The sequence below is a fragment of the Aplidium turbinatum genome, chromosome 3 (assembly GCF_918807975.1).
Source record: "Aplidium turbinatum chromosome 3, kaAplTurb1.1, whole genome shotgun sequence".
Lineage (NCBI taxonomy): Eukaryota > Metazoa > Chordata > Ascidiacea > Aplousobranchia > Polyclinidae > Aplidium > Aplidium turbinatum.
The window spans coordinates 27,336,254-27,354,895 of NC_137474.1; the positions used below are offsets into that span (position 1 = coordinate 27,336,254).

Genomic DNA, 18,642 nt, shown 5'->3' on the forward strand with positions numbered 1-18,642 from the left:
GATATATTTGCCAAGCGCAGCCATCGCATGAAACTGTAAATTGTCATTGCGAATCGCCGAGAATGTTCAAAAGGTAGGCTATTCGAGGTCGGAAGGACTAACTTATTGTTTATGTTCTGAAGTGTTTGATATCTTTTGTTGGTTCATTGATTGGAACAGTAACTTACTTCTACGGATTCGCTCTTGATTTTGGGCCCCCTCCCCTCCTATCTGACGGCTTCAACTAACCCTCTCCCCCCATTCTGACGCATCATATGACATTTTGGTATAGCCTACTCCCCCTATTTAAAGGATCAAACAAGTCTAATTTTTACCCAAGTAGAAAAAATTTGAAACAATTAACAACCATTTTCACCAAATTTGAGTTTTCCATGTACTACCATTGAGACTACCCTTATTGGCCTCCAGCCGCTGAGTCAGCCGCTATGCGACTGACTGACACAATGTCGTGGCCCCCCCCTAACAAACTTTCTAAATACGCCACTGGATGTGAATCATTTAACAAAGATCTTACTCCGAATCATGATGACGAGATTGAGACCAAAACTAAAATCGGAAATTTCAACAGCACAGTTTTTATTTGTTCCAGACAAAGGCACCACAAAAGGAATTTTGACATTAAAAATGATAACAGAGAGATGTATGATTGTATGTCCGATTCTTCTGTTTATTTAGAGAATTTTGCATTTTATTCCACAATATCGTTTCTTTTGCATTCTTGCATTTTATCCAGTGTTTACCTTTGAGTGCCTTCCCAGACGGCAAAATCCGTCATTTTTACATTGATTCAACGTCTGCAGACGTTCGAATCAATGTAAAAATGACGAATTTTGTTGTCTGGGTTCGTTCAAAATATGTGTTTTTCATCAAAACAACAGTTTTCATGATTAACAATAGGGGTTAATGAGATAAAGTCTCAGCGAAAACGTGTCAACTAAAAAAAGACAGTTGCCAAATAGCGTTTGCCATAAAAGATGAAGTTAAAACCTAAGTGGCAGTTTAGAGTAAACCTATAAATTTTAAATAATTAATTTTTAAAATTAATAATAATTTAAAAAAAAAATTTCAAAAAAATCTCCGAATAGGGAACTCTCCGAAAAAGGCTGTCTCCGAATAGGGAACTCTCCAAATCGGACTCTCCGAATCGGACTCGCCGAATAGTAGCAGACCCTTCATTATGCAAAGCTACAAGTATCAGGGGAAGATCTAGCAAGTAGGGAGGATGGGCAATTGAAACAAAACAAAATGATATGTTGGCCTAAATTGCTTCTAGACATGACATTATTTTCAACTGTAACAAAACAGTTGGATTGGTTCATCAGTGTCGCAAATTTAAAATTTTGTCTTTCCATGCATGCGGCTGTGTACAGTACACAAATTAAATTTGTTAGACAAGTGAAATATTTAGAAATACTGATTGATGATACCATCAGTGATGACGCGGATATTAAAAGGCTAGTGCGATCTCTTTGAGCTGCTGCCAATCAGCTAACGTCCAAGTTTGGAGATTACTCTACCGAAGTTAAAAATGCAATCCTACCAATCATATTGTATGCCAATGTATGGTTCTAAGCTATGGTGTAACTACAAAACGTGTACTTTAAATCGCATGCGAGTTGCTTACAACAACTCGTACAGAATTATTCACAATTTGTCGAGATATGGGTTTTTTTTTTCGGTGACACTTTTCGGTCATTTGTCCGAAATGACTTGAAAAAATTCGGTCATTTTTTATTTATTTCGGTCATTTTTTCTGAGGAAAATATTTCCTTTCAAGTAGCTGATACAAACCAAAATTTGCACTTCCTGACTAGCTACAACATAGGCGCCAACTTTTTATGCTGTATTGATACATAAAACAATAGATGAACTAGCGATCGGCAGCAGGACAACATTTTTTGAATGCAAACCGCAACAGCTTCGCGATAAATAATCACTAGAACGAGTAGGATGCTACAATTCCACACCAGACAAAATCTGTCATTTTTACATTGATTTAACGTCTGCAGACGTTGAATCAATGTAAAAATGACTGATTTTGCTGTCTGCGACATAGCAAAAATCTACCATTTTGTGTCGATTCAATGTCATCAGATGTTGAATGCACCCAAAAACAACATAATTTGCTACGTAGACGGAGCGTGCGTTTAGCTTTACGCGCTTGCAAACAGACTCGATGTTGCTTTCGAAAGTCGAAACTTCTGCAGTGAATTGTCGTGGCAGTGAATCGGTTGCTGTGAAAATGAACTTGAAGTCTCGGCACGACGTAAACACCAACCAACGCAACAAGGGCTGGTACAAACCGCATTGCGCACATGCGGAATAATCAACGCAACAACGGACTCGCGCAAACTGCATGGCGCACACACGACCGTTGCCATAGAAACCTGATCAAAGGCGGGAATATGCGCATCTTTTGTTTCATCTGCAACACGAAAACAGGTCAACCATAAAGTTGAAAGCAGGTCAGTCATAAGTTGCGATATTGTAGTAGAAAGGGAGCTATAATCAAACGTCTCTTCGTAACTATTTTTCAAGAGCTGCTTACGGATGTCAGCAACTTCTAAATTCATTCAAGGTGACGTGCTGTTGAATTGATGTAAACGTGAATGATTTTACTTTCAACAGGTACATTTTCAAGCGTATAATCAAGTTAGTACTTGCATTCCATTTTCAAGACATTGTCATTCCATTTACAGTATACCTTTTACTTTTTAGTAAATCTTTTCGTCTCTTATTTCATGGTAATAAATCTAATTCGTTGCTAAACTTTATGTTGTGCTTAGGTTAAAGAGTCGCAGTCCATCAACCGCTAGTTTACGCAGACGCATGGCATGTGTTTGCTTAACCGAAGTGGTCGAGTTTTGTTTATAATATTAACGGTACCGGTAGGTCGAACGTAGCGATAACTCCGAGTGTGGCAATAAAAGCAATCCTAGTGTGACGACATAATTATGTCATCCATCTGCGTGACATTTTGCTGAATTTACGTTGCTGCTGATGAAACACGCTTTCGCCCCCACGGCCAAAAAAATAGTTAGGCACCTATGAGCTACAACATTAAGTTTCGCTGAGAAACGTTGTCGTGTTTTATCTGAGAAAACTTTCTTCAACGTTCATCAGCGAAACTCAACCTTGCAACACCCGAATTGACTATATATTTTTCGGGCATTTTGACCGAATTGACTATATTTTTTTCGGACATTTTGCTAAAAAATCGGTCAATGACCGATAAATGACCGAAAAAAAAAACCCAGGTCGAGATACGATAGTGCTAGAGTGTATCAGGTGCAGAACGACGTTTTAAGTTTTGATGCTCAATTTAGAAAAAAATGCCATGCATTTTTGTTTGTTTATCTTTATCCTGCATTGCGGGAAAGCGGACTTGAGCGCTATGCATCGGTGTACGCCTTCCGACGTACACCTGACCCACGCTGCAGCCGACAGCAATGTCTGTTTCCGGTTGTCTACTTTACTTATGACTTAAATTTGTAAAACTCTACAAAAGTTCTATTAATTCACTTTTGCGCAATGTCACATCTTCGGATTACTATTTCAATTCTACATTTTATAACCATACACAAGCAAAACAGAGTAACCTTAGCGGGTTTAACATAACCATTCTTGTATCGTTTGTTCAGTTTGTGCTTTTCAGTCCAGAGTGTCGTTACACTCTTACAGTTATAGTGCAAAGTCAAATTTATCTTACGATTTTTCATTTTATGTATAGCCTATTGCAGAATTTATTCCTGATGAGGACACACGCAAGTGTCGAAAACGTTTGAGTTATTATGTTATATATTTTGTTTTGTGTGTAATACATTATGTTAAACCCGCTAAGGTTAGGCTACTTTGTATTGCTTGTCTATGGTTCAAAAAAGCAAACTCTCTACCAAAACTTTATCATTTTATAATCACTACAACAGTATTTTTGTAAATTGTTTGATATGGTCTGATGCAAATAAATAAATAAAATTAATCCGACTTTGGAAATACACCGTGAATAAAGTTTTAAGGGGAGGGGGCGATCACCCTAATCCCCCCAGATCTGCCACTGAAGGATGCGTCCGCATGAAAGCATGACCAACATTGAGAATGGCAAAAATTAATGAAACTCGCTGTTACTAAAATACCATAGTAGTTTTTCACGTCAATATTATTTAACACACTGTATCTATGCTTCTATTAAAATTACGTAAAGTACGGTAACAAAATAACAACACAATGCTTTTAAGGGACGTTAGTAGGAAAGTGTAGGAAGCGTGTGGACTTCAATTAGCCTAATTTCACAATGCCGTCAAAACCACCAGCCGGAAAGCAACAAGGCAAGACAACTGGTGAGTTAGTGAGTAACCTATCAGCAGAGGTTGAACATTTTTGAACAAGTAGAAAACTTTTCTAGCATCAATTGGAAAAATTGATAAATTATAAAGTTCGTTTTATTATTTTGTTGTAATTTGACAGATTCTACCATAGCCTAAAAATTACGATGGTGTTGCAAATGAACCCTCTTTGGACTTGTAATCAAATATGCATTTAGCGTCATAAAACGAACAACAATGTTTAGAAATTTATGAGTGCCTGCACCGCAGAAACATCCCATCGCTGCGTACGAGGATAGTTACTGTTTGGAGGATAGACCTACAGTAGATATATGTGCATGTGGCTCATCAAAGCTTCAACTTCGGCTAAAGTTTTCTTGCATTCTCAATGCGTTTTTTTACGTTTTTATTCTCAACAAAAACAACACAACATTTGCTGCTGACTGTATTGTAACTGCGATTGGTAATTTGTACAGTAAGATGCAAACCGTTTAAACCAGGGGTCACCAACCTTTTTTGCATGCGGGCCACTTTGGCACTAAGGAGAGCTGTGGCGGGCCGCACTAATAAAATTTTAGGTAGGTTGACTCTTATGCTAGAAATGAACGCGTTTCGTACCCAGTATTCAGCGTTACATGTTGTTACTATTTATCTTAGAATACGCAGCAACAAAATTAGTCGAACAACGCTACCGCCAGGTCAAGCTCCTTTAACAACACTTTTGACTTATTTAGCAATGTCTAATAAACGAGGCCACTTGTTTTGCGCACTTGTAGCGAGGCGAACGGTTTCATTAGAATATTCATCGCCAAGCAAGAGTGATGTCACTTCGCTTCGCAAAAGATATCTTGCAATTAACAGTTTCAGTAACCAAAGAAATGTTTGACACATCGCAATACAGGCAACAACAGTGACCTGCTATGCTGCTAACATATCAGCGAAAAATGGGCTCCAATAACGGGGAGAAAGAAACTAGGCACCATGAAACAAACGCTTGTAGAAATCACCGAAAAAAACGTTTCTATCGTAACTCATGAACGGTGTTCCCTCTAAAAAAGCAATGAGTTGGTTTTTCATCTTTTTGTGAGAGTCTATAAAACCGTATTTCTTGATTATTAGACAACTGTTACTTGCGGTGCTTGTCAGCATGGCAAGAATTGTTGATTAATAACATTTTGCAGTACCAAACTAAATATTTTCATAATTCAACCAGAAGTTGTCTTTTGAAAATACAACCATCATAGCCTACAACCAGTAGTTGTCTTATGAAAATACAACCAGAAGTTGTCTTTTGAAAATACAACCATAATACAAACAGAAGTTGTCTTATGAAAATACAACCATAATACAACCAGAATTAATACAAACAACACCTGTCAGAAGATATTTCATTTTATTGATACAACCAGAAAATGTCTTTAAATTTATATATAATACTTTGTCAATTTATTATAAATTGACTTGGCACACCGGCCTATTTTGCTAACAAAAACTTGCTTAAAGGGAACACTGCTCGTGAAACACAATAACGGTGAAACGCACACTAGTGTTTACATGACACTTACAAACTTAAAATAAGCAACCCTATGCTCACAGACAATTTCGAAATTCAAAAACAGACGTTTTAATCAAGCACTGGGACAGTGTGGCTGGACATCGCATTGGAATAGCGTTGAGCGACCTGCGACCCCCACCTAGAACTACAATCTGAATGGTCGGTCGGTGGAATCGTATGCAAAGCGAAAATATGCTTCCTGGAAAGTATTTTTTACCTTCATGCTCATTGACTCCTCAAGAAAAGTATTTTTGATTATACTTGTAAGCTGATACCTTCTGCGGGCCGCAGCGATACGGCGTGGCGGGCCGCATGCGGCCCGCGGGCCGCCATTTGGTGACCCCTGGTTTAAACCATGGCTTGGTTTAAACATAAAGCCGTTTAAAAAAAAGTTAAAACATAATAAAGAAAGACCTTTTTCTTGTTATTCAATATAACTTAGCTAGATAAAGCTTTGGTAGAGAGTTTGCTTAACCATACACAGTTAAGCAAACTCTCCATAAGCAAACTCAGTTAAGCAAACTCTCCATAAGCAAACTCAACCATACACAGACAAAACAAAGTAACTTCAATGGGTATAACATATATTATTACACAAGAAATGTAACATAATGGACATAAACTTAAACGTTTTTGAAACGTACTCATAGCAGTAGGAGAGTAAAACATTTTGGGGGGCGAGCATAATTTTCCCAAATTTTGTCTTTGCGTATATATTTTCAAAAACACAAAAATCCTCACAATTTCTAAGGTAGTGCAGTCTAATAACTCTACAGTCATCAACTTGGCCGTGTACGAAAACACAGGCGACAAAACGTACAACAGCAAAACAAGGTTGAATTAACTTTAATCTACGTTCATAGTCCTGTCAGTGTCCCACTTAAATAAACCATTAAATTAAAACATTCTTGTGTATCACAAAAAATATATAACTGGATTCAACAATAATTTGAACTGAAACTTCACCAATAACTGGATAACAATTGCTGAATATTCATGTCGCCAGATTAACTTACTTAAAAATCTCCAGCCCAACTTCAATAAAAGGGCAGACAAAAAGTAGCTCAATCTTTTCAATTCAAAGATAGGCCAAAGACTCAATCTCAATATTTGTAAATTTGCATTGAAAAAATTTCTCAAACCAGTAACATTACTTAATCCATGCTACTTCAAATCCAACAGCCTGAAATGAATTTGACAGTTTATAATGCTATGCGCATCAAACTTGCACCTTTGAACAAAACTACTTTTAATACCATAATTGACAGCATATATTACAATGAAACCATAGTCATAGTCAATGTTCTTTCAGAAAATCATTAGAAAGATATTTTTACTTCACAATGAAGCAGCTACTCAAATCACAACATTGAAGAAAATTGACTCCCAGGTAATAACTTCAAACTCAATCCTTGCCACAAAATACAGATCACATTACCAACAGCACTATTTACATTGCCTGAGATATCAACTGCATGCATTGGATGACAGAACAATATAGGCTAACATGTGTCGTTATATTGGATTGTTGTTGCTTTAATAGGCTACTGTGCCATAGATAGTAAATAGTTGAGCATAACAACCCCACGACTGGCAAAGACAAACAGTAGTTTTATTTATACAAAAAAATTCTATACAGTATAGAAAACAATTAAACCGTAGCCCACAAAAACATGAAATTATATGCTGAAAAATTCACAAGTTGTTTTCATTTAATATACTTTTTCACTTTGTGCAGGCCTATAGTTAGTTGCCGGGATCAAATGCTCACAAAGTGGTGTATGTGAATGTGTCCTTACAACTGTTGATTTTTTAAGTTTATAACAAATGCTTATCTTGTTTGACGGTGGGAAGAACAAGCATCTTCTCCCGTCAGTAGCCTACTATATCTTCAAGACATAAAAGAGATATGCAAAGCGAAACTTGTCACATCCGAGCAAACCAGGCCTGGGTTCGGCGCAGGGTGAATAGGGAAGCGCCGTTCTCAGAGCGAGGCACCCCTCTGTCGAAAAGTACCGACGACCCACCGTCCTGCAGCTGAACTCCGAGGGTATTATGGCTGGAAAGCTCAGCATCATCGAGTACCTGGCCACAAAACATCAGGCCACAAAAGCATTCAACCCGCTGAGCTACGTCATAAAGGAGCCACAATTTTTCTCGCCCGCCGCGCTCTGGACCCCGACCATCCCCTTCATGCAACATTCAAGCGATCATCAACTATACAGCAGCGACTGAAATCAAAACGTCCCTTTGTACCTGCCGCACAACAACTACTTAAGATCGCAGAAAAACTTGGGTTAAGTGCGGAACACTGGACGGACCACATGTGGAACACGGAGTGGCAACACCACACCTCCACTCTCCGTGACTTCATAGCCGACGCCGATCCACGTCCACCATGGATGTCCCTCGCAAGGCTTGCGTGGGTCAGGCTTAACCGCCTGCGAACTGGCGTTGGCCGCTTTCGTTCGGACATGCGCAAGTGGGGCCTGGCTCCTTCATCAGAATGCGAGTGTGGTGCCACTGAACAGACCGCAGACCATGTCATCCACCACTGCCTAACCCACCGGCCTTTACACGGTGCGTATGGTCTGAGGGTCCTGGACGACGAGACTGTTGAGTGGCTAATGGTTTTCTGCCCTTCAATCTAGCCTGGAAAGATCTTCTCATACACCGATGATGATCTTGTTTGACCATATCTAGTTCAGTTTGTTTTTATTTTTGATCATCGCAACGAAAAAACAATATGCCAAACATAGCAGAAGTCTAGAAAATGGTAGAAGCGACAAAACGCAGACGTTAGCCTATAACGTGCATGATACCAAAGCAGAACAATCAGTTGGAAATATGGCACGGTCGCAACACCTTAATAGAATAATAAACTATTTCCTCAAAGACAAAGATGCAAAAGCCAAGCGAAATGGGAAAAAATGAATTGAATGTACGGTATGAAATAGATTTTGAAGGCTGTGGCGCCCGAGAGCTAATTTTCTCTGACGCAACGCGCGTCACCATGACGTCATGTCGAATTCCAGAATCTTCCTTTCCAATCAACAAATACCGCGTACTTTCGGAATGCAGTCTTGTAATCAATCTTTGCATTGTGCCTGAATCGCAGTACCACTGTATTTCATCGATAAGTGGATCCACCGTTATATAATGTTAAATGATCGCATGTAGAATTGGCAATGCCTGTAGATTGCGCCTTTCCAATTAAGCTAGAGTGCTTTTTAAGTAACGGCAACCATGATCCTTCACTATACTAGACTTTACCTGTACTATACTATACTAGACGATTCAACTGTTTTCGAGGTTTATTCAACTCAGACTCGCTGTTATTTCTGTTTGTAACCAAGCCCGTTATTTGATTTCTGCAAGTTGAAGTTCTTTTTGTTATGATGAAGTTTCCAATATAGTACGCCAGCATGCTAGTATTTCGTTTCGCTATGTTTGGATTTCTGTTCTTCTGAAACTAGCAGTCAAGTTAATAAACAACGCAGTCTTAAAGGATTCTATCTTGTGGTCAAGTATTATTCTGTCAACTAGACAATAAAATAGGCAGTGAAGAACACTATCGTGTCCTGGTCATTCCTCGCCAGTTCTGATCTCGGTTCTGCCCAGGAATGTCGCCGTCAGCACGGACGGCTGCATATGAGCGCGCGTGCTAACTACCGCGTCCGCTACAAAGGCCAACACCATCAACTTTACTTGGCAAAACCAGGGCAAAACTAGTGATTTTGATGAATAACCCCAAGCATCTAATATGGTGGAGCACTGTAGATCAGGACTGGTCGACTTACTGCAGTAAACTCTCGAACACATAGACTATGCCCCAATGGAAAGGCACAAAGGGTAGGTACATGAAAAAATACAGTAGGCTAAGAGAAAAAAATGTGTGGAAGCAGGTCTTGGAAAGATTCCTTCCATTTCATAGGGGAAGTTCCCTTTTTATCGTGCCCTGAGCTGAGGCATTGATCTAGGAAATGTAATTCTGTGATCCATGCCTGAGGCCTTGACCTTTTGCAAAAAACATCGAGTCCGACAGCTCTTGGAGCAGCTGATCGAAGCCGGTGGCTTGTGCGTTGTAGCGTGACGATGTTGAGCGATTAAGCAGCCGCAGCGATGATGTGCAATGTACATTCTGCAAAGTGAAAGTGATGTAGGCTACTGAAATTATAAGAAGGTTAGCCTATATTCTCCCTCCCTCTCCCAGTAGCTTGTTTTTATATGCATAGTGAATCTGAATTATGGAAGCTATCTTTAGTTAGTTTGTGCATTCAATTAGTAGCCTATGATGTCTTGGGTTTTGTGGCCTATACCGGTAGCCTACTACATAATTTTTCATTCAGGCACGTTTTAAACCTTTTAAGGTTTTGCCAGCTTTTCCCGTTCGTTAACGTGCTGGTAGGTCTATATCGACTATTGTAGTTAGTATCTTTTTCGTTCCGGACGCGTTAATGACAAAAAATAAAATGATTGATGATTGAAATGATAGACAGACATTGTGTGTCACTTTTCTTTGGGTATAATAACCATTGAAGTGAAATACCGTAGAATGGCTGTTTGGCTATACCAGTGGTTTTCAATTTTTTATTTGGCTACTGCACATCAGATTATTTTGAAATCTACTTTAACACATTGACTTACTTTATCATTGGTTTTTTGAGTGTTGGTTTTTCTATCATTGACTTTTTGGTCAAAACTGCTTTGCAGTGACGTTCGGTGGCTTAAACCGTTGGGAAAGCAACTTGGAAATATGCTGCAGCAAGGTAGTAGGCATGAAGGGCCTAACCGTCGGGCGAAGCCCGAAGGCGTTTTTAGTGGTAAGCAGAAAGTGTTTTTAGTGGTAAGCAGAAACTTTTGCGGCATGATCAATCACCGTAAAACCATTGCCTTGCATAGATAAATTTAGAGAATTCAGAGAGTTAAATATAGGCAGTGGCTATTTGACCGGCTCCGGTCTTTGAATCTGAAACACTATTTGACCGGTCATGACGTCACTGCATAAGCACTTTTTTCTTTTTCTCTTTCAAAGCAAAAGACGAGAAGCGCCGATATAAGTTTTAACTTCAACACGTATTCCTCAACTCAGTCCGTGGCGCGTGCGATACGTCTCCGACTGCCAATCTAGAGGGGATGAGTTCGATACTATCCTGAAGCATTCTTTTCTTTTATCTAAATTTTGACCCGAAGCGCATTTATGTGGTCAATTTTTAATTTGAGTAGCCTACAGTCCAAGTTAGTTAATAGTTCTCAAGTATAGTTCTCAAGTTAGTTATATACAATACCGGTACTTCTTTTAAAAGAAATGATAATGGTAAAACCATTTTTTAAAGAAGTATTGTATATAACTAACTTGAGAGAAAAATGTAGGGTCGTTCGGCAACACACGTTCACTTATGACGATCGGAAAATTACCAAGAGAAATTCTCAAATTCCAGCAAATAAAAAAAACTCTAACATTATTACTCGCATTTGAAAAGACATAAAAAATGGGCTGTAGGCTACTCAAATTAAAAATTGACCACAAAAATGCGCTTCGGGTCAAAATTTAGATAAAAAAAAAAGAATGCTTCCGGATTGTATCGAACTCATCCCCTCTAGATTGGCAGTCGGAGACGTATCGCACGCGCCACGGACTGAGTTGAGGAATACGTGTTGAAGTTAAAACTTATATCGGCGCTTCTCGTCTGTTGCTTTGAAAGAGAAAAAGAAAAAAGCGCTTATGTAGTGACGTCATGACCGGTCAAATAGTGTTTCAGATTCAAAGACCGGAGCCGGTCAAATAGCCACTGCCTTAAATATATCGGCAAGGTAAACAACTTTTGCATTGAATCTTCTTGCAAAAACGTCTCGGCTAATCACACACAGTTCTGTTGCCTCAGAAAGATAGCAATTTCTTTCCGCAAATCACAAACTTGCTTCAGGACACGACCTCGTGACAACCATCGCACTTCCGTGTGCAGCAGCTATGTCAGTGCACAAAGACGAAAACAAACGCCGATTTAGTGGTCGTACTTTGATGAAGTTTACACACTTCACAACATCATTCAACACTTCGTGCAGCTCTTGAGACAGCTTTTTGTAGCAAGGGCCTCTCTGTGGAGAAAGCAATGAGTCCATTAAGCACTAGGGGCTTTGTCTTTGATGCGTTTAACCACACCAGACTTGATGCCAGTACACGCTGCTGCACAATCGATGCAAATGCCAGTACATTTATCCCAAAAAATGGAATACTCCGTAATCATCCCAAGGTTTACATTTAATAGAGAGTTTACATTTAATAATAGTAATTATAAAAAAAATAAAAGCGAAAACTGTTAAAAGTTCTTGCACTACAAACATGCTACAAAGCTTTCCGATGTCTCGACATGAAATGCTTCATGACTTGTATACATATTTTCCAGTTTTGTGATCAATCCCTTCACGTTTTAAATTTTTTTTATTGTTTTCTTTTCGCCCAAGATACAATATGCCTGAAAAACAAACAACCCAAAAAAATAATCATGCGGCCCAACTTTGGGTCATGACCCATGTGTTGGGAACCACTGGTGTAGAATATCAAACAAATAAAATGGAAAGTTTGCTGTTTGACTTGTAATCCTTTCTTAATAATCACATACACTCAGCAAGCTTGAAAAGTCATAATCATAGACTTTTGGACAGCTCTAATCGCAAATTCACCAAACTAAAAATGCTAAATTTGTCTCCTAAATATGATCATCACAAAAAATGAGTTCTAATTTGCTACGGGTGTAACATAAGTTGTTTTTCAATGTTTCTTTAAATTTTTACTGCTTACATTATCTGCTAACTCAATAATCAATACTCTGCTAACTCAATAATCAATACTCTGCTAACACAATAATCAATATCTAGGCTCTGCTTATTATTGCAAACAGAAAAATTTTGACAATTTTTATATAGGTCCTAGGTGTTGTCCATTCCAAATCTCAGTTTGGTTAGACATTTATTAAAATGTATACTAGTCTATGATAATTTTCCAGAAATTTCTTTTTGTTGGTTTGATAAAAATTGTATTTTTTCCTTATACTGTTCTTGTAAGTTCTAGGCAATATTTTTTGGACATATATTTTATGTAAACCATGTTTTTTTTTCAGTTTCAAAGTTTTGTGGTTGCTTTCTTGTCATAATTATCATGCATGTTGTCCACTAATTTTATCGATTAGATTGAGCACTAAACTGATCATACAGTGCTGATTTTTTAGAAATTTTTTGAGATGCAAAGTTCTTCATACCTATCTGACTATAGCCTAGTGAATATAGATATGAAGTTACTGGTAATTTGTATCGAGAGCATTTCCACTCACAATATTTTAGTGAGAAGAAGTAGAATTTAGAGGGCAATAATTCTTCAACACTCTCTGAAATCATTAAGTTAGAGTGTTATTTTATTGTGTTCTTGTCATTGACTTTGTGCCCACTTAAGGCAATTTATTTCAAAATTTAGAAATATAATAAAATCTACGGCAAATATTGTCATGAATACGCAAATGAATAATATTGTATAGGGTTTTTGGATATAATTTAATGTAGTAATATACTTCAAAATTATTACTTTAGAAGAGAACAATTGTTTTCTCTTGCACTGTTTTATTATGTCATGGCACCCACGAGTTAGCTATTGTCAACTGAGTGATAGTTGGGTGCATACCTGTTTACTGAAGTTTAAAGTTTATTAAACAATCCACTTTGCATTCAGTTATCTTTTGAAATTGCTCCATGCTTCACTGATATTCTTTTGAGATCGGCCACAAGTCCAGCTTGTCATGTAACATGGGCTAGTAACTATCCTTAATATGATGTTGCAACTTCATTAACCATTGAATGTTGTATTGAACTGTAGGGAGCACTCAGGCAGTTACTAAAGTTGTGAAAACCTTGTCCGCGACAGAAAAACCAGGAAAAAACAATCCAGGCAATAAAGTTGAAGCTTTGCCACCCAGTAAAGCTACAAAGTTAAAGGATACTTCTAATGTGAGTATACATTGCACCATCATGTTTTTAGGCATACAATATAAATCAAAAATTCTCGGCTGACTCATTTAAAATTTTACGCAAAGGCAAATCCCAATTTGACACAAAAATTCAGGAAGCGCTATTAATCAAACGCTACAACCCAAATTTAAACAAACAATTATTTGCTGGTGGCGCCTCCTTTCTACTAAACATTTACTAAGTTAGATGGATCACGTTCCCTGTGGTGCTAATTCGTTTGTAGTCATGTAGTTGCCTTTTTCTAATGTAATTTTGTTTTCCGTCCGTCTGTTTGTTTTCCACACTATTGCTTTTAACCGCTGCGTATTTCTTGATGCTTACAATTAGTTAGCTAGTTACCTTCAAGAATCAAGAAGTTGAAATTTATTGCATTTTATTAATATTTTCAGATTCCTGATGAGGGCTTAGGTTAAGCCGAAAACGTTTGAATGTTAAACTATTTTGTAAATATGTAAAATATATACTGTTGTAATGCTCAACCCTGTGGTATTGTTGTGTCTTGCCTGTCTTTGGTATAAAAAAGCAAACTCTCTCCCGAAACTATATATATATATATATATATATATATATATATTGCACTTTTTAATGCAGCTGATTTTCAGTGTTCATTGTTATTGTATTTATTTTGGGTGTTGAACTAGACATGTTGTTCATACCAATATTGGCTAATATGAAGCTAGTCAGTGGTGCCTGAGAAAATGTAAGAAATCAAGCTCTGTTTGACTAACATTTTTCGTAGTCTAGCCCAGTGATTCTCAACTTTTTTTGGCCCATGGACCATAGTTTAAAAAAAGCCGATGGACCACTTTGCTATGTTGACGCCTAATGAACGCCACCAGTCGAAACTGTATTGCATATTGGTCACAAAACTCAAGGGCGTGTTCAATCTTAGTCCTTAATAAAATAATACTTAATTAACTAATTAAGCAAACCTTCTTAATTTGCACACTCAACCTTAACTACTTGAATACACATAATTTTAATTTCAAATTTTATTCTAACAAAACATCATGCACATATTGTTCCAATAGAATGGTATTGGTAATGTCATGGCAATGTCTCAGTTTTGCCCTCTTAGCAACAGGAGCTTCTAACATTTTGTTAATTTGAAAGGACTGCAGAATACAGTACTTAATTAGCATCTGAAAAAATATAACATGCTACATAATTTTCTAACTCCTGTACTATGCAGTCCTTACATAATTTACTGTGGTAAATGATACAATTTTGAAGAACGTTTTATCAAGGATTTATAGAACTCTCTGTGGACCAACAGAATTCCACTTGGACCACGATGAGAATCACTGGTCTAGCCCACAGTCACGTGAAGAATAGCCTGCAAGAGATTAGACTGAAAATTAAGACTTAGACTGAAGTGAATTATTTTGTTTCTCGCCAGTCGAATGTAGTGAGAATTGACAGCGATAGACACATGTTTCGCCCATGAGGCTGGCTCATCAGTATCGCACCACTACCTGTAATTCATGTCACATAGTTTGCAATCGCTGCTTTTGTAAGTGAGTAATCAGGTAGTGCTGACGCCACCAAGATTGCTCCTTCTCAACTGTGCATATCTTTGGCGACAGTTAGTTTACTTACCGGTAGTTGTTTTTTTTCCACAAAGGTAAGAATTCAATTGACTGACAAAAGCAGTGGTTGAGAACTATGTTTCACTGATATTCTGGCAGACCGGGTACTGGCAGACCGGGTACTGGCAGACCGGGTACTGGCAGACCGGGTACTGGCAGACCGGGTACTGGCAGACCTACTGGCAGACCGGGTATAAGAGTCAAAGTACCTGCACGAGGACGTGTGAAGGAGACGTGGGCGCTGCCCGGCGGTCAATTACTGCCGGTTCCAGCGTCCACATGCGACGGGTCGCCTGGTATGTCGCAGGGCTTCTTTCTGGGCTATGCAGAAAGAGCCTGTCTCCCTGGCCCGCTCCGCCATTCTAAATTTTCGGACGGGCCATATAGTGTTTCGATCCACACTCTCCCTCCACAGGTACCTCGACTCCCCAGCCTGGCCCTCGCGACCTAAGCTGGTGGGCTTAACCCTCCAGGTGCATCGTCACCCCATAAATCACGCCGCTCCCCTGGCTATGTTTGTTTGTACTCTCTCGCCGTGTCAATCTTTTGTACCGTGAACTACTGATGCGAATAAAACAGTTCAACACTTAGTGGTGCGATACTGATGAGTCCACCTTCATGGGTGAAACACATGTTTATCGCTGTCATATTTTGCTACCCTGCTGAGTAACACATGTTTTTGGAAAAGTCTTGATGGCTAGTGTGGATGCTACACCGGTATGGTTAGCGAAACACAATGCTCACTATTCTATAATGAGTAGTCAGGTAGTGCTGATGCCAGGAAGATCGCTCCATCTCAACAGTGAATTATTTTATCAGTTCAAAGTAAGTGAAGGTAGATGAGTTTTAAGAGAATAGCATAAAGAACACAAATATAGTTTGCAAATAGTGTCAGGTAATAAACCTAGTTTGGAAACAACAAGTGTTCAACTCGCACACCTCACTGGAACATAAGCAGTCATGCAGGCAACAAAGCAAGAGACAGCATTACAAGCCATCAATATGAAAATGTTGTGCTTTGTTTTAAAATAAGGTATTGGAACAAATTTAGAAATTAAGGATTGCAATGAATACTGGAAGGTCACAATTTGTAAAAAAGGAAGGATAATGTTTGAAAAATTTTTCAAACCTCAGTGGTAACAAACATAATACAGCCCAAAATGAGAAGGCAGATAATGCATAAGTGTAGCTGTGGTATGGGAAAAATGCTAAAAAAGTGCTATTAGTATAATTGAACATTGTTTCATAAATTGAGATCCTACCACCTGTTAAACAGGGTTAAAGCTAAAAGAAGGTTCACAAGCTCCAAGTTGTTGACTTTGCTACTTTGACAGCTTGAAAAACCTATTGTTTGCAATGTTACAAAAGCTTAGCTAATGTATTATATATATTGATCAAACGCTGTATATGCATTGATTTTCTGATGTCAGCAACTGTATGTACAGTATATCCCTGTTTGTAAGTTGGAACTGTATAGATGTTGTAGAATTGTTGCTATTTTGCTAACTATGTCAGCAGTGGCCGAGTGGTTAGCGCGTTGGGCTCGCAGTCGAGAGCCTGCATGTTCGACTCCAGCCACCCGCACTTGCTGTTGTTTCTCTGGGCAAGAAACTTTACGGTAATTGCCTCTACCCAGTGATCGATTTTGAGTAATGGGTAGTACCAAATTTAAGTCATAACTAGAGTAGACAACCGGAAACAGACATTGCCGTCGGCTGCAGCGTGGGTCAGGTGTACGTCGGAAGGCGTACACCGATGCATAGCGCTCAAGTCCGCTTTCTCGCAATGCAGGATAAAGATAAACAAGCAAAGCAAGCAATCTCTTCATTCTCTTGCATTTACATAGAACCGGCAGCGTAGTGCATGTTGTTTCGATATTAAATTCATTTTCATTTCGCATTTTAACAGTATTTATTTTCCTTGTTTGAGATCAGTTCCTAATATACAATTATATATACATTTGTTTTCATAATGACATAAAAATAATTTGAAATTTTTTTCAGTTATAATTAGGTCCTGCAAAAGTCAATAAAGTCAAAATTTTTTAAGGTTCTCGTCTGTCCATGAATCAAAGAATAAAGTTGTTTTCAGCACCTAGGGGACTGTTTCTAAGAAGTTTATAGGTCAAAATAAAGTCAAAATTTTCAATAGAGTCAAAATTTGTCAAATTATGGCTTTTGACAAACTTTTTGTGTTTTTTGAGAGTAATTTTTGTCAAAATCCTCGTAGAAGCATTGTAAATCAGGAACTGTGACAACTAAACCATATTAACCCATAAAAGCAGGAAATATGTTACTTATGCCCGCTTGGCTCAGCAGTAACTTTTATCGCAAATTGTCCATTGTTTATTCATTGTTACGTATTTAAATTATTCTTATAAAACACTTCCTCTTCACAAACGTGGTCTTTTCGAAGATCAACAGTTTGGATTTTTGGAATAGCTTACTGAAATTCTGTAATTCAAAAATGCCTAAGCAAGCTAAATTGTCTTCAGCAAAAGTTAGACAGATTTGTCGAGATTTTCCTGATGAATTTAGTGCAACTCCCGGGGGGGTAATTTAAGGTGCAATTTTTGTGAGTTTATAGTGAAGTGCGATAAAAAGTATTTTGTTGAAAGCCAGAGGAAAAGTAAACGCCATCAAGCTGGATTGGAGCGTCAACAAGCATCGTAATCAAGGCACCAAAGCAGTGGCTAAAATCAAGAAAGCCATTTGTACGCGCTGCACAAGACCTTCTGGCAGCCTCTGGTGGAAGCCCTAGCAAACAGTGGTGCCACGAGGCGTGGTGTGAACAATGGTCAAGCAGCACATCCCCACTTTGCCAAGTATTCAGATCCCCGCCTGAGAACCAGCTGGGCCATGGCCTCTCTAGACTTGCGTCATCAAGGCGTAACCGTTTGCTCACTGGTGTTGGACGCTATGGTGCAGACATGTTGCGTTGGGGCTTGGCAGAGAGTGCTGCTTGTGAGTGCGGTGAAATGCAGACGGCAGCCCACATTATCAAGGATTGCCGGCTATACAGACCTCCTCATGGTATGGAAGGCCTAGTTTCTATCGATGACGAGACCAGGCATTGGTTAACCAACGGATGTCCTGACGTATAGCGACAACACGAGAGAAGAAGAAGTAATCAAGGCAAACTTTTATTGAACAAACCC

The 18,642-nt window shown here is 38.6% G+C and overlaps 1 protein-coding gene across 1 annotated transcript in view; it reads left to right on the forward strand.

Annotated features, from left to right (window-relative positions):
- Positions 1-4,231: 4,231 nt before the first annotated feature.
- LOC145766364 (glycogen phosphorylase, muscle form-like) overlaps positions 4,232-18,642 on the forward strand; it is a 46,845-nt gene continuing 32,434 nt past the window's right edge. The window contains exons 1-2 of the mRNA XM_082578061.1: positions 4,232-4,337; positions 13,745-13,875. Of these exons, the coding sequence (XP_082434187.1) occupies positions 4,292-4,337; positions 13,745-13,875 (177 nt within the window). The 5' untranslated portion in view covers positions 4,232-4,291. The remainder of the gene's footprint in view (positions 4,338-13,744; positions 13,876-18,642) is intronic.